Raw genomic sequence first — 25,846 nt, 5'->3', positions numbered from 1 at the left:
TAATAAATATTATAATAATATTTATGATAATATTAATAACTATTTTAATGATAATAATAATAATGATAATAGTAATAATAATGATAATGTTAATAATAATCTTAATGATAATAACAGTAGTAATACTACTAAAAATGACAATTTTTAATGATAATACTTATAACGATAATGATATTGATAATAATAATAATAATAATTAGATAATAATAATAATAACAAGTAATAATAACAATGATAATAATAACGACGATAACAACGACGATATTAAAAATAACCATTTTAATAATAATACTAAAATTCAGTTGGCCATAACTTCTAATCCGTTCATCGAAACCATACGTTTTCTAAATGAAAAGTTATTAATTTTTCGCCAGCTTTTCCAACGACATGCATATCATATACCTTATCGCAGTAGCATGTATATCAAATTCATGATTCATCAAAACTATCTAACGACAAAATTTAACATACAAGCATGCATAATCCTATCTACTCGAGCACTAGTCAGGGATACACTATTAATATATAAAAGTTAAGTTATGAGTGCTCACGTATCAATATTGTGATTCAATATTGCAGGAAAGTACGTAGACGCAACGGAGATGATAAACACTAGTTTGACCTCACGAGCAATACCCCCGAATAATACCCATAACCACCATAGCTATAACCCATAATTTCCTTAGCTCTAGCCCGCTCGAAAAACCCGTTTTGAAATCCCTCGAACATCACCTCGTCGTAGTATTTTATGTATAATAATAATAATACTACTACTAATAATAATACAATTAATAATAATAATAATATTAATCTTAATAATAATGTTAATAATAAAAATAATTATTATTTATATATAGAGAGAGATCTGCGAGAGATAGATGGATAAAATGATTCAGAAACTGGAAAAACGTCGAGCTTTTAAACATGTAACCACACCTAACCCCTCATGCGATCGCATGAGGGTTGTATGGAGAGCCCATGCGATCGCGTGAGGCTCCTTTCCAGCTCTTTTGCACTTAATCAAGCTGCCGATACCTTTTTTAATATATATTAATATATAATTAATTTATATAATTATTTATATATTATATTATATTCACATGCATAGTTAACTTGTAAAATTAGTTTCGATGACTTGTACGTTGACGCTCGACTTACGTTCCAGTTCCAATTTCTCAAACGCTATTTCGTACGCTTAGAAAATTAGCACTCCATGTTACGTGACAAGTACCTTTATAAATAATTAGGCTTAAAATATCTATAAACTATATCACCCAAAATATAACATGTACGTTTGAGTGTTATGATCATTTGCTTCTATAAATCATTGTCTCGTTATTTACTAATATATATATATATATATATATATATATATATATATATATATATATATATATATATATATATAAGTATTATTTTAAATCGACACATCTTATAGTCTAATTAATAGTATATTTTATCACATTGTAAAAATATATATATTTTCATTTAGAAATATAAATTTGTACGTATAATATGTAAATGAAATATAATACAATATTTAGTTTTTCCAAGTTAATCATATTTCAAAGTTCATTTTAAAATCATTTAGAAACTATTATAACATGTAACGTTTACACTTTAAAACTTAATTCATTTATGCGACACGTTTATTTTAACTTCTCAAACGTTCTAATTAATATATCTAAATACTAATTGAATCAAATAAACTAGGGTTACTATCATTTTGAAATCATATATATTCAATATTCATAAACACGTTTTAAATAATTAGCATATATATTCAAATTAGGTTATTTAAACAAAACATTTTAAATAATCGAAAAAAGTTTCCGCACGTTTGAAAATAGATCAATTGAATATTATAAAATTCAATTTTCCACTAACTTTTGTCTAACTTTCGCTAAGTGACACTTCTGTTCTTACTTGTAAATCACTTTACCATTTTCCGAATAATGATAAAAAGGACAGATTTCTTAAATTACAGTGGACCTCACAACAGAGACCCGTAATCATATCTTAATATATCTGATAAACCAATCACTTGATAATATCTTTTAATTCCGTCGATAAAATATATTGAAACAAATACGTTCAGGTAAAGGTTTATACGTCTAATGCTTTGTTTAAGGTTTTCAATTAATATAACTATATCTTATTTATATACATATCTATACACATAATTGTTCGTGAATCCTCGAGCATAGTCAAAGGGTAACTGATTACATGAACACAGTTCAAAGTTTTTGAGATTTCAACATTACAGACTTTGCTTATCGTATCGGAAACATATAAAGATCAAGTTTAAATTTGTTCGGAAATTTCCGGGTTGTCACAACATAAACGTCCTATTTGCACCCGAATTAAACAATACTCTAGCAGGTATTGAGTTGATCAAGAACGCATCAGTTATGACGTCATCGGTATTGGTAGCGGCCTCCACTGTCATCTGAAAGGCCCATGCTTCTGCAGTAAGCGAGTTCTTTCTTTTATGTCCACTTGAGGCTGTGGAACCCCCGACAGATGCCGAACGCACCCCTGACCCTGCCCCGAAATTTGCCCCCTTTGACACCTGACAACTAGCTGAACAGTGACCCAGCTGGTGATAACTCCAACAAACATTCTCCCTGAAGGAACACCCTTGAGACTCATGGCCTACCATACCACATCTTAAACACCTTCTCGTTGCCTCTGAACACTGCCCACTATGAGAAGACTTACAACCTTTACACCACTCTCTCTTTCCAGAACCAGACCCCGAGATTACTTGATTACCTTTACCCTTCGGTCTAAACCCAAACGATTTCTTAGACTTAGAACCTGACTGACTGGTAGCATGACTACCCTGTGGTACCACATTCCCTATATTCATACCCCTTGCTGCTCTAACATCACTTTCTACCATCTTTGCCATCACAAAAGCCTGAGATAATGTCGGTGCTGACCTCACAAAGGTCCTAAACTCATGTAAAATCATGTTCACAAAATGCTGAATTCTGGATAGCTCATCCGGCACCCATTGTTGTACAAACCTTAACTTGTCCATGTATTTCTCAATTACCTCATCAATTGACATCTGAGGTGTCATCCGCATTTCCAAAAACTCCATTTTGATTCTATTCATGTCAAACACATTGCAGTACTGCTCACATACCTTACCGTAAAAATGCTCCCAAGTGATCATTCGAACTTGTTCTGGAGGAACACTTGCTATTACCGAATCCCACCACACCATAGCCCTATCTTTTAACAACCTACTAGCATAAGTCACCCTCAGTTCTGGTTCACACTGATAGGCCTCAAATGCCTTTTCAACCTCTCGTAACCAATTAAGAGTCACGGATGGATCAAAACTTCCCGAGAACGGTGACGGTCCACAATCTCTAAATTGTTTGAAGGTGCATCTTTTTGGTGGCTGGTATTGTTGTTGGAACACCCTGATACCAACTTGTAACACCCTGATTTTTTTTTGTCACAGCGGAAGTATAGACGTAATTACCAAAATAACCTTAGTTAATATTTACAAACCATAGTTAGGAAATCAATCTAGTTATCATCCATTACAACTTCTCAAAACATCGGTGTTACATAAAAATAGTACAAAAGAGAAAACATCAGAGTTCAGCGTATAATCAAACATGTCTTCATCCCGTTCGTAACACCCTTCTAACCAGTAGTACCTAAACCTGCAATGGGTGGAAATGGGGGGAATTAGCACAACTGCTAAGTGAATGGATACTATCTAACAGACCAAGCATAAGCAACCGAACATGCAAAGGTCACAGATATGCTAACGTCCTGAACTAGCATAAAAAAACAACAACTGACAATATGAGGATCGACGGCTTGTACGAGCACACGACTTAGCTGATCAGGCTACAATCTACCCATAGTCCGCTTAATGAATCCACTGCATAATCGTCCAGACGCAACACATGTTTCCTTCTATGCTATACTGAACAATCAGTAACATCATGACCCAAACAGGCTACCACGGTCGACCTCACACAAACCTTACCTTGCCGCCTCGGTGGGTTCCCAACCTTGCCGGCTCAATTGTTGTTCAAATAACAGTGCACACATAAGATCACAAATAATCAATCATGCAATCGTTCTAACTAACATGGCAATATCTACTACACATGGTATTCATACAGAGTATAAACATAATAATAAAGAGTTTGAACAAGTAGCGTGTCAGCTACTTAATACTCTATCCGGAGATAGACCCACTTACCGAATACCAGCAACTAGCTCAGATAATCTATCACTGAGCTGCGTCCTTATCCTTATCACCTGAACATAAGGCAACCCAAGTTAGTTTCTATCCGTTAGTACAAAACAGCACAATACAACAAATCAGTAAAAAAAGTCCACCTAACACTTATGCATTTTCAGAATTTACATCCTGATTATCATAGGTCACGGGAACAGCATAACGGCTAGAAAATAGCCAAATTACACTATAATGCAACATTGATCTGCATCCGTACGGTTGCATCATGCATCCGTACGGTTGCACACGTTCTGCCCGGTTGCACCAACAACACTTCATCCGTACAGTTGCATATGTACCCGTACGGTTGCACCATGTACCCGTGCGGTTGCAGGCTGCAACCGTACGGTTGTGTTCTTCGTGCAGCAGCAGCAGAAACTGACGGGTTTCACACCAAAATCACCAAAATCTCAATCTTAGACCTGTTTAGACCTCAAAACCGCTTATAACTTGTACACAAAATATTTAGAAGTATAAACCCACAAGTTTTAAGCCAAAATAACACCAAATTTAAGCATTAAGACACCAAAATCACATTTATCAGAAACCTAGTTTCAAACCCAATTAAAACACTTATTTGAACATGAAATCATACAATTCTTACCCTGATAGACTCACAATGACACAAGAAAAATGATTTCAAACACAATTTAAGCTCCAAATCAAGATATAAAGATTAGGATTTTCAAGTGGTGAAAGTGTTAGGTACGAGGTGATTTAGAAGATTCAAGAAAATGATAGAAATAGCTGGTATATTGCTTATATACTAGTGTTAGATACAATACCCCATCACACACGGGTATTTACCAGTTATCTGATAACTTTCGTACTTAATTTGACTACCCTATCGGAGTCCAAATTAAATAAACGAACCTGTTATGTGACCCTTGTCACAAACTGGTCTTAATAAAATAATAAAATAACACTAAATATTTTATTAAAATAAAAGCATAATTAACCACACAATTATGCCTAAGGGCAAAAAGGTCATCTTACATCTAGGCCCGATCTGAGGATGTTACATTCGACTTCTACCAGATGACTTAACTTAGCTAGCGATTTATTAAGCTTTGGCATGAACTTTGGAGACACAAACGATAAATTAGCACCGCTATCAAATGGTATCCTTGCCGGATTAGAGTTAATCATGAAAGTACCTGAGACAACTTCATTGGATTGCTTGGATTCATCATTAGTCATCAAATAATTTCGTCCCCTAGCCATACCCGCCACTTTCTCTATCTTTTTAACTTGATCACTCCGTAAGTAGGGACACGCCGACTTTCGGTGTCCCACCTTGATATCAAATTAAAGTTTTTTTAAAATATAAAAAACGACATACCAAATTTTATATTAAACATAAATATAATATAAAATTGAATTACATTAAATATTTTAAATATTAAATATTAAATTAAAACATTAGAATATTATCTACAGATATTCATACCAAATAATTTTCATTTTCGATACATTATTATAAAGCACGTACAATAATCATACACGTCATTTTCTCAATTAAACTGAATTAAATAATCATACATGTCATTTTTTTAATTAAAATTTATTAGATAATTATGCGTGTCATTTTCTTAATCAAACCGAGTTAAATAATAATAACAACTCCATAAAATAACTCATAGTTTTCATTATATTCTATTTAATTATGTATATAACCAAAATCATAATTTAAATATAATAAGGAGTCATATCCTATCTATTAATATTAATATCATACGACTTTTAATTTTTATTCACTAATTTAATATATTAATAATTAAAGGCTTTATTTATATTTTCAAATAAATAATTTGCCAAACAAAGGAGCTCAAAATCTATGCGTTGGTATTCAGTTTTAATTGTAATTATATTATATATTTGATAAATATTAATACTAACGGTATCAAATATTAATTTATACAACTGACGTGCAATGCACGGGCTCACGTTAGTCTTAAACACTATTGCTTTCAATACAAATATTATTAGTAAAAAATGATTTTTCTCATTGTAACTGTATTACGTATAAATTTGATAAAATATCAATATAAACGTTATCGAATATTAATTTATGTAACTGTCGTACAACGCACGAGCTCATAAAAATAGTATATAATATATCAAATCAAATTCAAATATATATATATATATATATATATATATATATATATATATATATATATATATATATATATATATATATATATATATATATATATATATATATAAAGTGTGTGCCAATAATCCTACCTGTCATCCTGATTAATTCATGCCACGTGTCAACTCATTCTCTATTCCTGCCACGTATCAATTTATCAGTTATTATATTTATTGAATTATTAGATTTCTTAATTTAATTTAATATACAAATTTCATTACCTAAAATATTACTCGTATATTATATTACAATATAATATTATATTGATATTACAATATAAATGCACGAGCTCATGTTTGTCAATTGAAGTTAAAATGGTTATTTGATAATCCTTATAAATATTTAGATTTAGCTTTGCTCTGATTCGTTTGAGATTTTGACATAATGAAATTAGTTTGGACTAAAAACATATACAATTATAGATGTACATAAAATATTATTCTTAACGATCGGTTTTAAAACAACTTTTTAGAAAGTTTTATCGATTATTTGTCAATTGAAGTTAAAAATAATTCCAACGCACGAGCCCATAATCTGTACGTTAGTATTCAATACTAATATTTTCGATACAAATGTTATCAATAATAAAGCCTTTTTTTATTGTAATTGTATTTTATATTTGATAATTATCAATATTAAAATTATCAACTACTATATAATTTATATATAAATATAAATATCGTGCACGACTCTAAATATTATAATACTTCTATCAAGCACTTATTCACTAATTCACTAATTCATCAATCATCGGACCCTAAATCTAATACAGTACGCTCTATTTTCGGCCAACGCTGGCCGCTTGTGATTCGTTACAGTAAACGCAATTTCAAACTACAAAATTAACTACCTTCACTCTCTACTCCGATTCCGTTATCTTCCTATCGCCGTTTTCGTAACTCCGTTCAACGTCACGCGCTCTCTTATACACGCGTTATAGCTCTAATTGTATGAAGATTGGCAACTGCAGCGGCAACATCCACACCTAGGGTTTTATCTTCAGGTGCGATTTGTACACTAACTGTCATTTTGTCGATACGAGAGGTTAATGTATTCTTTTCAGATCTGAATTAATTTCGGTGCATTTTTCAATTGTGTAGGGAATACATTATTAGATAAAGCCATGCCTGCTATGAATAAGGTTGAATTGGTGACAATTGATAGTGTTATAGTCTGATTATACTATTTTTTGCGTTCTTTGATGTTATAATGTTTACTTTGTAAATTTATTAATTAGTTGTGGTACTTCAGGTATTCAATTTCGCGTTTGCTCACAGCTAATTGCTTTGATACTTATGTTTAATTGTTGATTGAGTGCAGACGAACGAAAAGGGTGATATCGGACAAATGTTTGATAATTTGGCGAACGAGATTGGAGAACCGGTCGAGTTCGGACTTCCTGACTGGTTAAATAAATGGAAACCTAACTATACTATCATAAAGCGCAGTATCCATTGTATTAGTGTTTAGATGAACTACTTTAATTACTTGCATCTTTTAACTGTTTATCGATATTTTCATGTTCTTGTTTTGTTTAGATTAACAAATATGTTATAAGATATATATCTAACACCAAAGGAACCGAAAGTTAAGAGGCGAGTTCGAGTGGAAGATGATGGAATATTCTGTTCCTGCAGCTCAACACCAGGCTCTTCTGGTGTATGTGGTATAGATTGCCATTGTGGGTAAGATCTAAGGACTAATTGGATTGGACTGATTATGTTCAGCTGTTACTTTACCCTGTTAACACTCACACAAATACAAATTACTTAGTTCATATGCTGTTAATTTATTAGTGATTGGTAGCATCACATGAATTTGGGATTCGATACAGGCATCTATGCCAAATTTTCTTCATGGATTGTGAAATTTTATATATGATTTATATATTATAAGACAATGATTCACTTGGAAGTGCAGCTGTGAGTGAATTAGGGAGTGGTTGCATATATATTCATATGTGAACATTTTATTGGACATTGTTTTTCAGTCAACAATTCAATAGGTTATGCAAGTTGTTTCCATGCTTTCCTGAAAAAAGATGCTTACACGTCAATCCTCTCCTTACAAACACACACACACACACACTCACACACAAACGGACAGTCACATTTTTGCATGCGATTGTATTCATGGGTTGTTGCTTAAGTTGTGTATGGCAGCATTTGTTTCCTATGTTCTTGGTTGTGTACACGTTTATGATTGTCGAGATGAAAATGCTTTGAGGATGAACTAAAATGAACACACACTACCTTCTAACTTTCTAAGAATATCGTGAAGATGTCAATTTCTCGATTTAAGCATAATGTAGGCTATTGTACCATAGATTATCTTTCCCTAAAATTACGCCCCACACGTTTTCCAATTTTATTTTGCTTTTAGATATGATTATATTATGCAGAAGTAGTGTCCGGCTGTCCGTAATGTTTGTCCCAGTGTATGATTCCTTCATCCTCTCCTGTCGATAAATATTTTAGCTGTGGACCCTATATGCGTATTTACTCATCTTGTTGGACTATCAGAAATGTATTGATTATCTAGTATTCAATATCATAGTGACAGCCTCCATTTTTAAACTAAATATTTGACTACTTTTAATATGACAAAGAATGTTGTAACGTTGACAAGAAGCTACAAGATATTTTGTAAGCAATGTGGTTTATTATAGAATCGATTATTGTTTTTGGCAATATACATGGGATAGAGTAGGTACAATGTGTGGAGGTTGATTGTGATAATCAAAACAGACGACTTATGAAATAGCACAGCAGTACTCTTCTGGGCCATATTATTCCCCATTTCATTCATGGAAAACAGGACAAGATTATCCCCGTGTCATGCATATGAGTCCTGATAAAAGATACAACTGCATTGTTTAGCTCTTCTTAACTCCATAATTGCTCAAGAAGGGCCTGACTAATATTATATTTTAGTGTTACTTTTTTCCCCTTTCAATGTTGACTTCTGATGTGCATACTGTTATGTTGGTCCTTCAGCGTGTTTCTGCTAATGTCAGTAGTAACTTCTGAGTGGGAGTAACTTGATCTTTGAATTTTAATAAATATTTAAACTGCCGTGTCTGTTATTAATTACCATCATCTAATCAATCACAGTTATCTTGTAAGCCATTTTTGTGCTGACAAGAAATTTTAATGTTGCAGAATGCTACTATCGAGCTGCTCGTCTAACTGTAAATGCGATGAGTCATGTCGCAATAAACCATTTCACCAACGACCTATGAAGAAAATGAAGATAGTGCAGGTACAACGTCTCTTCTTATTGTGGTGAAGGATACATACATGCATACATTTGGGTTTTATTTATTTTAATTCGTTCATTACTATTACTATATACTATATATATATCGTTTGGGGCCGTACTTCTACTATTCACTAGTCCCTCATTGGTAGAAACAGGCTGCAATGGGATTTCATTGGTTTAATTCTTCCGTGTATATACTTTTATTATTTAACTGCATATTTTTCTTGATGTTTAGTTCTTCCTTCTTAACTTTAATCTCACCAATTGTTGTTGATTACTCTTACAGCCTTTGTCTCAAACCAATATTTTAAAATACAATACACAAAACTAGAACAATAATCTTATCAGAATATTTACAAAATTTTATATATCAAAAGAGATACAATTAATAGCGAGCATACAAAACACCATAAGCATATTGTGAGTGCATATTTAAGTTGAGATTTTATATAAATTTTATGTTTCATTTTCTACCGACATATTCTTTATGATATATATGTATTTTCTTATAAAATCTCGAACTTCTTACTTTCGTGTATTGTGAACATGTTATACATTTTACTTTTATAATTTATGTTACATGTTAGAATCTATGTTAAATGCTTCACAAATTTTTGAAAATTAACTTTTGAAACATCCGCGGAGAGAGGCAATCATTCTCGTTAATACCATATCTCATTTTTAAATAGTTTATTGATTTCAAAATTTAACATCAGACATCATCTTTTTGTATATATTTAAGATACATATGCTATTTGTACTTAAATAATATCCCAACTTATATTCTTAGACAGAAAAGTGTGGCTCAGGAGTTGTCGCTGAGGAGGATATCATGCAAGGGGAGTTTGTAATAGAATATGTTGGAGAAGGTAACTTTAAATAAGAGTAAGTACTCTGTATCTCAGAAGTAAACATGATATCTGATTAATCGATAACTCCCTAAATGCAGTTATTGATGACAAAACATGTGAAGAAAGACTTTGGAGGATGAAGCGTCAGGGTGAAACTAATTTTTACTTGTGCGAGATTAACCGAGACATGGTGATTGATGCCACATACAAAGGAAATAAATCAAGATATATAAATCATAGTTGTTCCCCAAATACCGAGATGCAGAAATGGTTGTCCACTATCTTTTTGTCTAAATTTACCGTCATAAAACATAACATTGCTAATTAAAAACATTTTTTTCAGGAGGATTGATGGTGAAACAAGGATCGGCATATTTGCAACTCGGGATATAAAGAAAGGGGAACACCTGACCTATGATTACCAGTATGAGCACGTTACTTGGCTGTTCTTTACTTTATGCATCGTCTCTTTTATTGTTTTTATGAATGAACTCCTCATGTTTTATTATGTCTAGTTCCGTGACTGCCTGCTTGGACTATACGAATACAATTAACTTCATGCAAAGTTAAGATTAAGTGCTATAAAAGAACAAATTTCTATAGAGGTGTCATTTTTGATCCCGAATGTTTTGCCTCTTAACTTGTCAAACATATTAAATGAAAAATTAGCTTAAAGCAGGGGAGGCCCGGAGGGGGAGCAAAGCAATCGACCGCTCGGGCCCCAAGGTATTTAGGAGCCCAATTTTTTATATATACAGACGTGGAGATTTCATAGACATGAGAAGTAGAGAAACACAACTGAGGCAGCGAAGGTGAAACAATAGGCTCAAAAAAACAATTAAAGGCAACCGAAAAATCAAAGCCCACTAGCATTCTAGCAAGGCTCAAAGGGCTTTTTTTAAATAGTTTATATTATATTATTCGTTAGGGTCTAAGGGCCTTTTTTAAATAGCTTATATTATTCGTTAGGGCCTAAGGGTCTTTTTTCACCTCGTTCTAGGTACTTCAATTCTCGGGACCGTCCGGACCGTCCATGCTTAAAAGGAAATAGTCAAATGGGTCTAATGGGACAAACTGGTTGATGTAGTCTAAAGTCTATTTAAATGCACTAAATCTCCTAAAAACCCCAAGAAAATTAGATCATTGATAATAGAAATATTATTATTATGTCTGTCATGTATTACAGTATAGCCTTGCTCTCTTTACATCCTTCTGCTGGTATTTAACAAAATTAGCAGATTTGTGCAGTTTGGTGCCGACCAAGACTGTCATTGTGGTGCTGTAGACTGTAGACGAAAACTGGGGGTGAAGCCGCCTATCAAATCAAAGTTCCCTTCTTCAGATGCTGCATTGAAGCTAGTTGCATGTCAGGTGGCTTTAAATTCTTCAAAAGTTAAAGCAGTTCTTTCTGAGAAAGATGTATGTATGATGTTTCTCATGATGATTGTACAATATGTTGTATGGTGGTAATATGTAATCATGATTCTTATTGCCTGATCATTTGTTCCTCTGCCATCATATAGATTTTGAAATCGTTTAACATGATAAGCTACTAAATTATCTTAATATGTTATTCAGTATTCAATTATATTGTAAACTAATCTGAGCTATTGTTTGTGTGTAGGCTTACAAGAATGGTGTTCGGAATGCAGGTAAAAATCTTATTTTTTTTTGCTTGTAGAAGTTTGCAATTTCATTTTTTTTTTCCTTCCTGTTTATAGGATGTTCTAGCAATGCCATTCATCAAACAAGAATACCTCATAATTGCATTGGAGAAGTTCTCGTGATAGGACGGCCTGGGTCAACCAGGTACTGACTTCATTTTCTATAATTATTATTATACAGTTATTGAATTATTGAATTATCAATTTTTTTAACCTGAGGTGGAAATTTGAACTCATTGGTATGTTTATAGATTATTTGGCATCATTAAGCGGTTTGACGCAAACTCAAGAAAGCACCTGGTACGTACAATTTTTTGTCAGTTTGTAGCTAGTTTATGGTATTTGATGACTGACCAAAGTCATTTATGCATTCGCGCAGATCATGTTCGAAGATGGTGGCACTGAGCTCGTTGATTTGACACAAGTTGAATGGGAGCTTTGTAACCTTTTAGCTTAAACCTTTTTTAGTCGTGGGAGTTTCAACACAGCTTCTTACCAATAAGATGACTGAGGTTATGGTCTAAAGGATCAAAAGAGTTTAATTTGAAACAAATCAACAATGTAGCTGGAAAGAGAACGGGTTGAATGTGGCCCAAAAAGAATCTGTATTGTACACACAACACACCTGTGAAAATCCTTGTATGCAAAATATTAGATTGTTTTTTTAGCGTTACATTCTTTAGTAAAGACATCTTAATAAATGAATGTTTCTGAAGTGGCATGACCCTTCTTTATTGACTACATCTTTAGCAAATGCACATGCAATTCTTATGAGATCTACTATACGTTTTTTAAAATATTGTAGGTAACACAACACTTTAAACCATATGTTCTTTAAAGTATTGTAACTTATATCACTTAAAAGTTATAAACTTCATTTGAAAATCCAAATTGTTCTATTGATTATATTATATTCCTCTCTTTTTTTATGTTTGTTTGTGTGATTCTTAATTTAGGTCATCCCGATTTGGTGGTTTTGTTGTGAGCTAGGTTTGTGAGTTTCGTTTCTTTTAGTTTGTTAGCTCGGTAGTTTGTTTGTAAGTTTATTGGTGGTTTCTTTTTAATGAATTTTATTTGTTAATATAAATTCTCCGTTTTTTTGCTGAAAAAAAAATTTGTTCTATTGGTCCAGTTCTCGATTTTACGTTTAATTGCTCGTTTTTGAACTTCTAAAAGCAAAATCAAAACCGAATAGAAAATCAAATTCAAAAGTCAAAGCCAAACTGAAACCGAAATGAGTTCAATTCGATTTTCGATTCGATTTCAGTTAAAACCGAAAAACAAATAAAACTAAAATTCAACATAAATAAAACCAATAAGCCATAATTAAAGTTATTCGGTTGGGGGGGCTAGATCTGGGGTGCAAATCGGTTGCGGAAAGTTTCTTCCAAGATCGTGGAGTTATTGCTCCTTGCGAAACTATTCTAGTCGGGGACGAATCCTCTAATGTTATGACATTCAAGATTGTTAACTGGAATGGATAAAGAATTGATCAGAAGACTATCAATAGAAAGATGAAGAAGGCGATTCCCTAATGCGAGTTGTCGGTTGTTTTGTTTCGTTGTTGTTTTTATGGTTCGTTTCTTAGTTAGTTGGTTTAGATGCTTGTCGTTTGTTACAAGATATCTTTTGTTTATTGCATAGTTTGAAGTTCGGTGATAGATAGTTTTAGTTTTGTTAGTCACATTTTCTAGGTTCGAACCTCTAAGCCTGCGTTTGTATCTTCTGGTGGAGAAAGTTCTCTTTTAAAAAATGTTTTCGTTTATATACGAGTTTGTTAGTTTTGATTATTATTGAAAAAAAGACGTAATTGTTATAATTCAGTAGGCTTATAACTACATTTCGTGGTTTGATTATGTTATAATTCAGTAGGTTTATAACTACCTTTAGTGGTTTGATTATGTTATAATTCAGTAGGCTTATAACTACCTTTAGTGGTTTGATTCTTGATTAAGAATACTAATAATGAAGTGTAAGAACAAAGATGATAATGGAGAGAAAGAAGGAAACACTTTGTAAGTGTGAGAAATAGTGCAAGTGTTTTAGCTTGCAATACATGGCTATTTATACAAAAATAAAACTACCCAATATTGACTAAGTATTAGTACAAAATTGATTATCCACATTATAATAATATTGTTATTATTATAACACTCCCCTTTGGATATCAATTTTGTTCTATTGAAGATCAACTAATCAACTATAAGTTACTGCCTCGTTAAAAACCTTGCTAAAGAAAACCCAGTGGGAAAAAACTTTAGCTAAGGAAAAAAGAGTGCATCATGGAGTTGACTCCCCATCAAGTAGACATCATTGAGTCGTCACATCTTTTGAACTTGACTCATGCCAATATTGTGAACGTGTGTTCTGGAAATAGCAGTTGACAGTGCTTTGGTATAAAGATCAGCAGAGTTGTTGATTGAACGTATCTCATTTCAATCTGGTTGGCCTTTATGAGATCTTGAGTATATGAGAAGAATCTGAGGTTTTCATCTGAAACTGTATCATCTAAATCTTTTATGTACAAGTTTAGCCCGTGTGATTTGTCTACAGTCTCCTTCATGGTTAGCTCAACGTTGTTTCAATTCCTATTCCCTTTCAGTCTTTTTCCAAGCTTTACCTACATACCGTTCTTTCCCATCAAACTTATGACCGCTAAGACCGTCTATGGCTTTAGCATCTTGTCAGCATTTATATTTTGTTCTGTCACTTTTGATACTCTTCTTTCATTTGTACTATGCAAGCTGCATTATCTTCATATATAGTTGTTGGTGAAGATAGTTGTTGGTCTTTTTATAGCGTTCTAGCTCATATGAATCAATAATGATTTGTGTCATTGATCTCAACCAAACACATTTTCGAGTAGTTTCATATAATGCAATCACTTCATCATGATTGATGATGTTGCAACAAGTGTTTGTTTTAATAATGCCATGATTTTGTGGTACCTCCATTTAGGAATACATATCGAGTTTGAGATTTATCTTTATGAGGATTTGATGAATGACCTGCATATACATAATCAACCAAATCTTGTTTTGAAGCGTTAGAATAAAATAATTTTAAATTTGCAGTTCCTCAAGAGTATCAAAATATCTTATTGATCCCATTTCAATGTCCTTTTGTAGGGGTTGAACTGAACCTTGTCAACAAATTAACTGCAAAGAAATGTCAGGCCTTGTACAATTTGTAAAATACATAATAACCCCAATTGCACTAAGATATGGAACTTTTGATCCGTAAAGATCTTCATGATCTTCAAGGGCATGAAATGGATCAGTGTCAATATTGAGTGATATATCAACCAATGGTTTTGTCTTTAAAAATGTTTTAAAAGCTTTTCGGTATAGTTTGTTTGATGTACAAGTGAACCATTAGGCATATGCTCAATCTGAAACCAAGGCAATAATTGGTTTTTTCGAGATCTTTCATTTCAAATTCTTTCTTTAGAAGTTGAATGGTTTCATGGATCTCTTTATTTGTACCTATGATGTTAAGATCATTGACATAAACAGTTTACAATCACATATCCGGACATTGTTTTCTTAATAAGAACACATGTGCAAATAAGATTATTTTTATACCTTTTTTTCTTATTAAGTAATCACTTAATCGGTTATACCACTGTATCAACTCATATAAAAATCTTTGTGATTTAATGGAATACATTTCCTTGTGTTTTGCATTAGATGCTTCTGATACCTTAAACCCTTCAGGTATCTTCATATATATCTTCATATATATATTACTATCAAGTGATCCATATAGATAAGCAGTAACAACATCCATTAGATGTATTTCTAAATTTTTAGAAATTGTCAGGCTGATTAAGTGTAACATCCTCAATCGGGCCTAGATGTAAGATTACTATTTTGCCCTTAAGTTAGTATTGTGTTATTATATGCTTTTATTTTTATTTAATGTTTACTAATAAATAATGATGTGGTTAGGACCAGTTTGTGACAAGGGTCACAGAACAGGTTTGTTTATTTAATTTGGACTTCGCTTGGGTTGTCAAATGATGTACGAAAGATATCAGATAATTGATAAATACCCGTGTGTCACACAGTGTGGGATTTTAACCCACTTTTGATGACTTGTGCAGTGCATTTCTTGCACTTTCCAGACCCTTCCCAAATATTACCCCGTACCTAAATTCTTCCCCTTTGAAACCCTAATTGCTAAAACTAGTTCTTGAGCTCAAATTGTTCTTGGAATCGTGTTCTTTGTTGTCTACTGATTCTAACAAGGTAAGAAACATGTGTTTTTGTGTTCAATTCGTGGTTAAATTCATAGTTTTGTGTAAGTTTTGTAAAAAGCTTGATTTTGTGTCAAAACCCATGAATTTGATGTTGTTACAGTCCAAACTTTGTGGGTTTATAGTCTATAACATGTAGTGATTGAGTTGTGGTAAGTTTTGGTGTCGAAAATGAGCTCTAGATCGAGTTTTGGCGATTTTAGTTGAAGTCCGTAACTTGTGTTCAGCTTCTGAAGAAGATGAACACAGTCGGCCGACTGTCGGTCGACAGTCGACCGACCGAGGGTGAACCGACCGATTGACGATGACAACCGATCGACTGAGATTTACCTTCGGCCGATTGATGATATACCAAGTGAGACGACCGACTGAGAGGGTCAGTCGACCGATTGTGTAGACAGTCGACCGACTGTCAGTGTCAGTCGACCGACTGAGTATCCAGGGCAGAATATTTTACCTAAGTGTTGATTTTTAGCCGTTATGCTGCCCGTTTGTATTTTGATGTTTATGCTGTAAATTTTGAAAGTGCATAAGTGTTAAGGAGAAAATTTTTAGCGGACAGTTTTCTGACAAAATTTTCTGTATTGTGTTATTTGGTGTTTATGGACATAAACTAACTCGTGTATATGTATTTCTCAGGAGAAAAGGAGAAAGAGAAGGTTCAGTGATTAGATAGCTGAACACCTTCTCGTTTGCTGGTAATCGGTGAGTGGGACTAACTGGAGTATATAGTATATAGTAGCATGTTATATTATGACTGCCATGCTTGTTAGATATACTTATTGTTGTGGATAGTTGGTACATTGTGATGACTGCATGTTGGTTGATGCTTGTCTGCTGGAGCCCAGTGCGTCCCTATTGTGTGGTGGCCTCGGTAGGAGAGATCAACCTGCGGGTTGGGTTCCTCATGTGGTGGCCTAGACAGCCGTGGTGTATATATATGTGAATGACGCGTCCGTCGCGTGTGGATTATGTATATACATACGGTGGTGGAGGAACTTCTGGTAAGCCCCAGTCCGATCAGCTGGTGGTTAATGGTTTGGCCGAGCCGCCAGAGTCTCTGTAGACTGCACTTGGGTGATGTTTGTGTGTTAGACTAAGTGACATGATTAGTATAACACTTATGTATGCTATGGCCTGTAGTTAGTCGTACTCACTTAGCTTCGTGCTAATTCCCCTCCCTCTCCTCCCTGCAGGTTATTAGCTTTTGTAGTTTATGCTTATGGGGAGAAGACGGGCATGAAGATGTTATGTTTGACAGGAGTCAACTCTGATGTTGTCTTGCTTTATGAAAACAATAATCTTTTTGTAAATATGTCTTCTCTGTATAAACAAGTATTTTGTAATGACACGTGACACAGGTTGTATTAACAATAGTTAATGTGGATATCGTATTAAATTAATATTATGCTTCCGCCACGTATAAAAAAAAAAAATAGCGGTGTCACAAGTTGGTATCAGAGCTGAGTTTGGCAGCATGTGCATTGTGATCTACATGTCATGTTCCCAAACTTAGAAGAGTCATGTCAAACATAACATGCTGGGGATGGGTTAAGTGAGTATTAGGACAGGTTATATGTTAGTTGTTAGTACTAACAGAGTTTATACTAAGCTTTGGTGTGAGTGTTGTGGTAGTGCAGTAATGGCAGATAACGAAGCAAACGCTACTGGCCCCACTGTCCCTGGAACTGGTACTTTTAGAGCCCCTGACGAAGATGGACATGTGTCTTCAGAAGAAGAAACTTCTCAAGAAGTAATAGAACTTCAAAGTCGATTACTAGAAGCTCAAGAGAAAATTAAGGAATTAGAACAAGAACGGGCGCAATGGAACCCAAATACCACTGCGTTGAACACAACCTTTCCTCCTAATTTTTATAATCAAGCCGGTGGCAGTTCTCAGTCACAATTTCCACAAAATACCTATCAAAACTATCAAATGCCATTTCCGTTTAACCAGACTTTTCCTAATCAAATGATGTACCCATTTCAAGTCCCTGAGACAAGAAGGAAGTGTACCTATAAACAGTTTATGGACTGCAAACCTCCTGAGTACAGTGGTCACACAAACCCTACAATGACCCTTAATTGGCTAAGAGAAGTAGAGAGAGCGTTGGAAGCATGTTTTTGTGAGCCTGAATCTATGGTACTGTTTGCTACTAGGCTTCTCAAGGGTGAAGCAATGGAATGGTGGGACTCTATCACTGCATATTTACCCAAAGAACAGATCAGTCAGATAACTTGGGAACAGTTCGCTGCTAAGGTTCGGGAGCAGTATTGTTCTGAGTATGAGATGGAAAGATTGAAAACTGAGTTTCTGAGTATGAAAATGACCGAAAACATGACGATTGATGAGGTTTTCAGAGATTTTACATCGAAGTTAAGGTTTGTTCAACAGTGGGTACCAACTGAGAAAGATAAGATTCAGCATTTTATGCGGGTGATTAGGCCAGAATATAGGACAGTTGCAAGATTTGCAACCTCATTGGCACAGGCTCATGAGATGGCTAAAGTTACAGAAGGTGATATAATGGCAGCGAAAAGAGAAAGTTCAAAAGGTGGACCTTTTGGGGGTAAATCAGAAGGTCAATCAGGTGGACAGTCGACTCAGCAGTCGAGTAAGCAATCTGGTTTTCGTGGTAAGAAGTCAGGTGGGATTAAACAGAGAAGTAAGTCTGGTATGAGTGGATCGGGTTCTAGTCAGTCTGGTTGGTGTAATGTTTGTAAGTCGACTCATGCCGGTCCATGTTCTCCAATGACCCGAAGATGCTTGAGATGTGGAGTACTAGGTCATGAAACAACAACTTGTTCCTTTAAGTCCGATGTGTGTTGGACTTGTCATCAGGTAGGTCATAGATCAGCGAATTGTCCATCCGCGTCGAGAGCCGGTTCTGGGGCAGGGTCAGGGGCGAGGTCAGCAACTTCTGGGGGATCTTCTGCTTCTACCGCCGGGCAGAAGAGAAAGAATCCTTCAACAGCAGAGGCAAGGGCGTTTCAGATGACGGTGGACACTGCAACCACTACCGATGACGTCATTACCGGTATGTTCTTGGTTAATTCCTTGCCAGCTCGTGTGTTATTTGATTCAGGAGCGAATCGATCTTTTATGTCCTTAGGCTTCTGTGATAAGTTGAAGTTGCCTGTTAGAATGTTAGATGCGCCTTTAGGAATAGAAGTAGCTGATGGTAAAATGGTTCCATGCACATCATCTGTGTCTGGAATTACCATCGAAATTGACGGCCATTCCTTTCCTTTAACCTGTTTGTTGATGCCTATACCTAGCTTCGATGTAGTCATAGGCATGAATTGGTTAAGAGCTAATAGGGCTAATATTAAGTGTGATAAGAAGATGATTTCTTTCCGTTTGGCCGACGGATCCCGAGTGATAGCTAGGGGAGAGCGCAGTGGATTTAACTTCCCTATGGTTTCCCTAATGAAAGCTCAGAAGTCGATAACGAAAGGGTGTGATTCATTCTTAGCCTACGTGATTGATGTTAAGAAAGATAAGAAGCAGGTGACCGATATTCCCGTTGTGTCAGAATTTCCAGAAGTATTTCCAGATGATTTACCAGGGTTACCTCCAGTACGTGAAGTAAAGTATAAAATCGATTTGGTTCCAGGTGCTACACCAGTTGCAAAAGCTCCTTACAGACTAGCTCCATCAGAAATCCGAGAAATGATGTCTCAGATTCAGGAATTGTTAGATAAGGGGTTTATCCGACCAAGTTCTTCACCGTGGGGTGCTCCTGTGTTGTTTGTGAAAAAGAAAGATGGGTCGCTTCGTATGTGTATAGATTATCGTGATTTAAACAAGAGAACAATCAAGAATAAGTATTCGTTACCAAGAATAGATGACTTATTTGATCAGTTACAGGGTGCTTCCTACTTTTCAAAGATTGATTTACGTTCAGGGTATCACCAGGTACGTGTTGCAGAGAGTGATATACCGAAAACAGCGTTTAGAACTAGATATGGTCATTATGAATTTTTAGTTATGCCATTCGGGTTAACAAACGCGCCAGCAGTGTTTATGGATTTAATGAACAGGGTGTGTCGTCAGTATCTTGACAAGTTTGTGATTGTCTTCATAGATGATATCTTGATATATTCGAAAATCGAGAAAGATCATGCTACGCATCTGAGGTTGATGTTAGAACTTTTGAAACAGGAACAGTTGTACGGTAAGTTTTCTAAGTGTGAATTTTGGTTGCGGGAAGTACATTTTCTGGGTCATGTGATTTGTGAACAGGGTATTAAAGTAGATCAGTCTAAGATAGAAGCTGTAATGAACTGGAACTCGCCGAAAACGCCAACAGAAATTAAAAGTTTTCTGGGTTTAGCAGGTTATTACCGCCGGTTTATCAAAGACTTTTCTAAAATAGCAGGTCCATTAAATAAGTTAACCAGAAAAGATGTAGCTTTTCGATGGACTGATGAACAAGAAAAGGCTTTTCAGACCCTTAAGCAGTTGTTATGTCAAGCGCTGGTTTTAGCTTTACCAGAGGGAACAGAAGATTTTGTGGTTTACTGCGATGCGTCACGTGCAGGTCTGGGTTGTGTTTTGATGCAGAGAAATAAAGTTATAGCATATGCTTCACGACAGTTGAAGAATCATGAACGAAACTACCCTACTCACGATTTAGAGTTAACTGCAGTTGTGTTTGCTTTGAAGCTTTGGAGACATTATTTGTATGGTACACATTGTGAAATCTATACAGATCATAAGAGTCTTCAATATATCTTTTCGCAGAAAGAATTAAATATGCGTCAACGTCGATGTTTAGAATTGATTAAAGACTATGACTGTGAGATTAAATACCATCCGGGTAAAGCAAATGTGGTCGCAGATGCTCTGAGTCACAAGAAAACAGTCGAAAATGTTAGATTTATGAGAATTGAGATAGTTTCAGACTTGATTGATCGATTGAAAACCGTAAAGTTAGTAGCTTTGAATGACGAAAATCTAAAGACTGAACAAGTGACTAAAAGAAAATTTGACCTATGCAATGACTCTAGAGGATTAAAGACCTATAAAGACCGAATTTGGGTGCCTATGCTTGGAGATTTGAGAGATTTAATCCTTACTGAAGCGCATAAATCGAGATTATCAGTGCATCCAGGTAGTACAAAGATGTATAGAGACTTGAAAACATTGTATTGGTGGCCGACAATGAAGACAGATGTTGCAAATTTTGTCGAAAAATGTCATATTTGTGCGCAAGTCAAGGCAGAACATCAGAAACCGTATGGATCTCTAAGACAGTTAGAAATTCCTCAGTGGAAGTGGGATCATATAACGATGGATTTTGTAACCAAGTTACCCCGAACCCAGAAAGGACACGACATGATCTGGGTGATTGTGGATCGTTTAACAAAGAGTGCTCACTTTTTAGCTACTCGTCAAACAGCTTCGTTGAGTGATTTGGCAGAGTTTTACTTGAAAGAAATCGTTAGTCGACATGGTGTACCATTGTCAATAGTTTCCGACAGGGATACTAGGTTTGTATCTAACTTCTGGAACAGTTTACAACAGAATCTGGGTACGCGTGTGAATCTTAGTACAGCATATCATCCACAAACAGACGGTCATAGTGAACGAACGATTCAAACGTTAGAAGACATGTTGAGAGCATGTGTCTTAGAGTATGGTGGATCTTGGGATTCGCATCTTCCATTGATAGAGTTTGCTTACAACAATTCATATCATTCGAGTATCGGAATGCCACCGTATGAAATGTTGTATGGTCGAAAATGCAGAACTCCTACGTGTTGGTTAGAAGCAGGTGAGAAACAATTTGCAGGTCCCGAGATTGTTCAGATAACTGCAGAAAAAGTTGAAATTGCACGTGAGAAATTAAAGGCAGCTAGAGATCGACAAAAGATGTATGCTGATCCGCGCAGACGTCTGGTGACATTTAATGTAGGTGATCGTGTATACTTGAAGGTATCACCGTGGAAAGGGGTGATCAGATTTGGCAAACGTGGTAAACTAGCTCCGAGGTATATTGGGCCATTTCCGATCATAGAGATTTTGAACGATCAAACGGTAGTCTTAGATCTTCCTTCAGAGTTAGCAGGAATTCACAACACGTTCAATGTGTGTTATTTAAGAAAGTGTAAAGTAGACGATGAAAGTCAGATTCTTCCATTGAAAGACTTGAAAGTTGATTTGACTAAGAAGTTAGTAGAAGATCCAATTCGTATAGTGGACAAGAAAGTTACCAAGTTAAGAAAGAAACAGATTCCAATGGTGTTAGTGGAATGGCGACATAGTTTAGGTTCCAACTTGACCTGGGAAACCGAGGAGTTAATGAGGGCGCGCTATCCCCATTTGTTTGACTTGACCAGATTCCGAGGACGGAATCTTCTTAAGGGGGTAGATTTGTAACATCCTCAATCGGGCCTAGATGTAAGATTACTATTTTGCCCTTAAGTTAGTATTGTGTTATTATATGCTTTTATTTTTATTTAATGTTTACTATTAAATAATGATGTGGTTAGGACCAGTTTGTGACAAGGGTCACAGAACAGGTTTGTTTATTTAATTTGGACTTCGTTTGGGTTGCCAAATGATGTACGAAAGATATCAGATAATTGATAAATACCCGTGTGTCACACAGTGTGGGATTTTAACCCACTTTTGATGACTTGTGCAGTGCATTTCTTGCACTTTCCAGACCCTTCCCAAATATTACCCCGTACCTAAATTCTTCCCCTTTGAAACCCTAATTGCTAAAACTAGTTCTTGAGCTCAAATTGTTCTTGGAATCGTGTTCTTTGTTGTCTACTGATTCTAACAAGGTAAGAAACATGTGTTTTTGTGTTCAATTCGTGGTTAAATTCATAGTTTTGTGTAAGTTTTGTAAAAAGCTTGATTTTGTGTCAAAACCCATGAATTTGATGTTGTTATAGTCCAAACTTTGTGGGTTTATAGTCTATAACATGTAGTGATTGAGTTGTGGTAAGTTTTGGTGTCGAAAATGAGCTCTAGATCGAGTTTTGGCGATTTTAGCTTGAAGTCCGTAACTTGTGTTCAGCTTCTGAAGAAGATGAACACAGTCGGCCGACTGTCGGTCGATAGTCGACCGACCGAGGGTGAACCGACCGATTGACGATGACAACCGATCGACTGAGATTTACCTTCGGCCGATTGATGATATACCAAGTGAGACGACCGACTGAGAGGGTCAGTCGACCGATTGTGTAGACAGTCGACCGACTGTCAGTGTCAGTCGACCGACTGAGTATCCAGGGCAGAATATTTTACCTAAGTGTTGATTTTTAGCCGTTATGCTGCCCGTTTGTATTTTGATGTTTATGCTGTAAATTTTGGAAGTGCATAAGTGTTAAGGAGAAAATTTTTAGCGGACAGTTTTCTGACAAAATTTTCTGTATTGTGTTATGTAACATCCCGCATTTTTCCGTTAAATTATTTTAACGCCCGTCTTTTTATTTTAAAAATATCCTTCGTAACTAAATTCGTATCCTCCGTTAGCTAACATTCTTAATATTTTTCCGTTATTGGATTTTAACATCCTCCGTTAATACGCGTTTTAAAATATTCCGTTTAGGTAATTCCCGCACCCGACTACAAACTCGAGGGACTAAAATTGACACGGGGCAAACTAATTGACTAGGTCAACTAGTCCACCCCAATCACCACCATTCAACCATCTCCCTCTCTCTCTCTTTCTCTCTAGCAAGAACACACACACATTTACCAAATTCATTCAATCATCATCTAAATTCGACCTAGGAGGCTTACAACAAAATAAATTACATATTCGTGATCCTCTCTTCATCCTCTTCATTTTGGTACCAACTTCATCTCGTTTGGGTAACATTTCTAAAACACTAGTTTTCTTTTGTGTTCTTGACTTAAAAGTATGTTAATTAGTGTCTATGGCTCATTGTGATGTCGTGTATGTAATTTGTATGCTCGATTTGTTGTTTTTGGTGTAACTAGTTCATTATGAAAATTACTTGCTAAATCCTTGATTTTGGATGATCAAATGTTATTAGATTGTTAATGTGCATGTTTTAAAAGTGTTACTAGTATCATTAGCTTCATTTTGATGTATAGATTGATTAAAGAAACTTCATAAACGTGATTATTGATTTTGTGAACTTTTGGTTAGGGTTTGATAGCTTTAAAACGAACTTTTGATGCGTTGTATGCTTGCTAATGTTATTGATAAATGTTTAGTTGTATTACATGTTTCATTACCTTCAAAACGGCATATCATACATGTAAATTGGATTCCCGGAACTTGAAATGCATCTTGATGAACTTGAAACTTTGATTTTGGACGTTTAACGAACATTCGACGAGGTTATTGTTATCTTAAATGATAAATTTGATTTAGTTAATGTATCTAGTTTTGTTCCTTGTCGAAAGAGCTTTCCGGTGATATAAAATACATGTTCTAATTGTTTGCGGATCATAAGTTATGATTATTTGAAGTTTGGGTCGTGCACTTGTGTAATTCAGCAAACAGGACCTGTAAGCCATTTGGGACGCCGTCCCACCCTCATGGATGCCGTCCCACTCTTCATATCAGGACACCGTCCTGATTTTGGGACGCCGTCCCACTCTTCATACTGGGACACCGTCCTGATTTTGGGACACCGTCCTGATACACTAAAACTGGCTGTTTGCTTTGGTCATTTGACATAAAAATGTTTGCTATGCTACGGACCTCCGATTAACATGAAACTTGGCCAACATGCTCATATATGATTATATAACTTAGAAAAATTTTCGGATACCCAACCCGACCCCGTTGACTTTTCCGTTGACTTTGACCCGACCAAGTTGACTTTTAATCAAACTTAACCAAATAATTGTGCAATCGTTCTAACATGTTTTTATACTTGTACCTTGCATGAAACATGACAATTTGATTCACATGCTATTATGATCGAGTCTTAACGAGCCATAGGACTAATTGAACATCTTTGACCTATCGTGTTTACCGTTATTGATACAACCTATTGTTTAGGTCAAGACTAGCATTGTTCTTTGCACACGTTTACTTGTTGAAGTACTTTACTACTCGTGCACTCAAGGTGAGATCATAGTCCCACTTTTACTCTTTTGAATTTACATTTGGGATGAGAAAACATAAACATTTCTTTTACTAAGTGAACACAAGTACAGGAAAACAAACATTCTACATACGAGTTTAGAACAAAATCCTCAATTCGATTATCATTAGTTACACTTGCCTGGTGTAAGCGAGAACTTATGTTGTATGGATCCATATGGGTTTGACAAACCCTCATTCAAACGGTTCGCTACCGTTTACGAATGAAATATATTTTCGAGAAACAGTGTATGTTCTAGCACTAAGTGATGGGGTTCAATGGGAGAAATGTTAA

The 25,846-nt window shown here is 35.1% G+C and overlaps 1 protein-coding gene across 3 annotated transcripts; it reads left to right on the top strand.

The window, feature by feature from the left end:
• The first annotated feature begins 7,173 nt into the window (after positions 1-7,173).
• LOC139896705 (histone-lysine N-methyltransferase ASHH3) lies at positions 7,174-12,925 on the top strand. Of its 3 annotated transcripts, none has more exons than XM_071879345.1 (13): positions 7,174-7,437; positions 7,535-7,575; positions 7,755-7,881; positions 7,993-8,119; positions 9,596-9,695; positions 10,486-10,564; positions 10,645-10,816; positions 10,890-10,970; positions 11,785-11,917; positions 12,171-12,198; positions 12,268-12,355; positions 12,462-12,510; positions 12,590-12,925. In XM_071879345.1, the coding sequence occupies exons 2-13, from the start codon at positions 7,558-7,560 to the stop codon at positions 12,665-12,667; spliced, it is 1,080 nt and encodes a 359-aa protein (XP_071735446.1). In that variant the 5' UTR covers positions 7,174-7,437; positions 7,535-7,557; the 3' UTR covers positions 12,668-12,925. The 3 variants fall into 3 exon arrangements, with proteins under 3 accessions (XP_071735446.1, XP_071735444.1, XP_071735445.1); XM_071879343.1 differs by having other exon boundaries at positions 11,785-11,965; XM_071879344.1 differs by lacking the exon at positions 7,535-7,575 and having other exon boundaries at positions 11,785-11,965.
• The last annotated feature ends 12,921 nt before the right edge of the window (positions 12,926-25,846 follow it).

The sequence above is a fragment of the Rutidosis leptorrhynchoides genome, chromosome 3 (genome assembly GCF_046630445.1).
Source record: "Rutidosis leptorrhynchoides isolate AG116_Rl617_1_P2 chromosome 3, CSIRO_AGI_Rlap_v1, whole genome shotgun sequence".
NCBI classification, from domain to species: domain Eukaryota; kingdom Viridiplantae; phylum Streptophyta; class Magnoliopsida; order Asterales; family Asteraceae; genus Rutidosis; species Rutidosis leptorrhynchoides.
Note: the sequence above shows the minus strand (reverse complement) of the source record. Positions and strands in the feature narration are given on the sequence as shown.

Bases quoted from the DNA above. Each gene is read 5' to 3' on its own strand.
- LOC139896705 (XM_071879343.1), top strand. The intron at 10,817-10,889 runs GTTGTCCACTAT...CATTTTTTTCAG, and splicing joins AATACCGAGATGCAGAAATG to GAGGATTGATGGTGAAACAA. The intron at 12,511-12,589 runs GTACGTACAATT...GCATTCGCGCAG, and splicing joins CAAACTCAAGAAAGCACCTG to ATCATGTTCGAAGATGGTGG.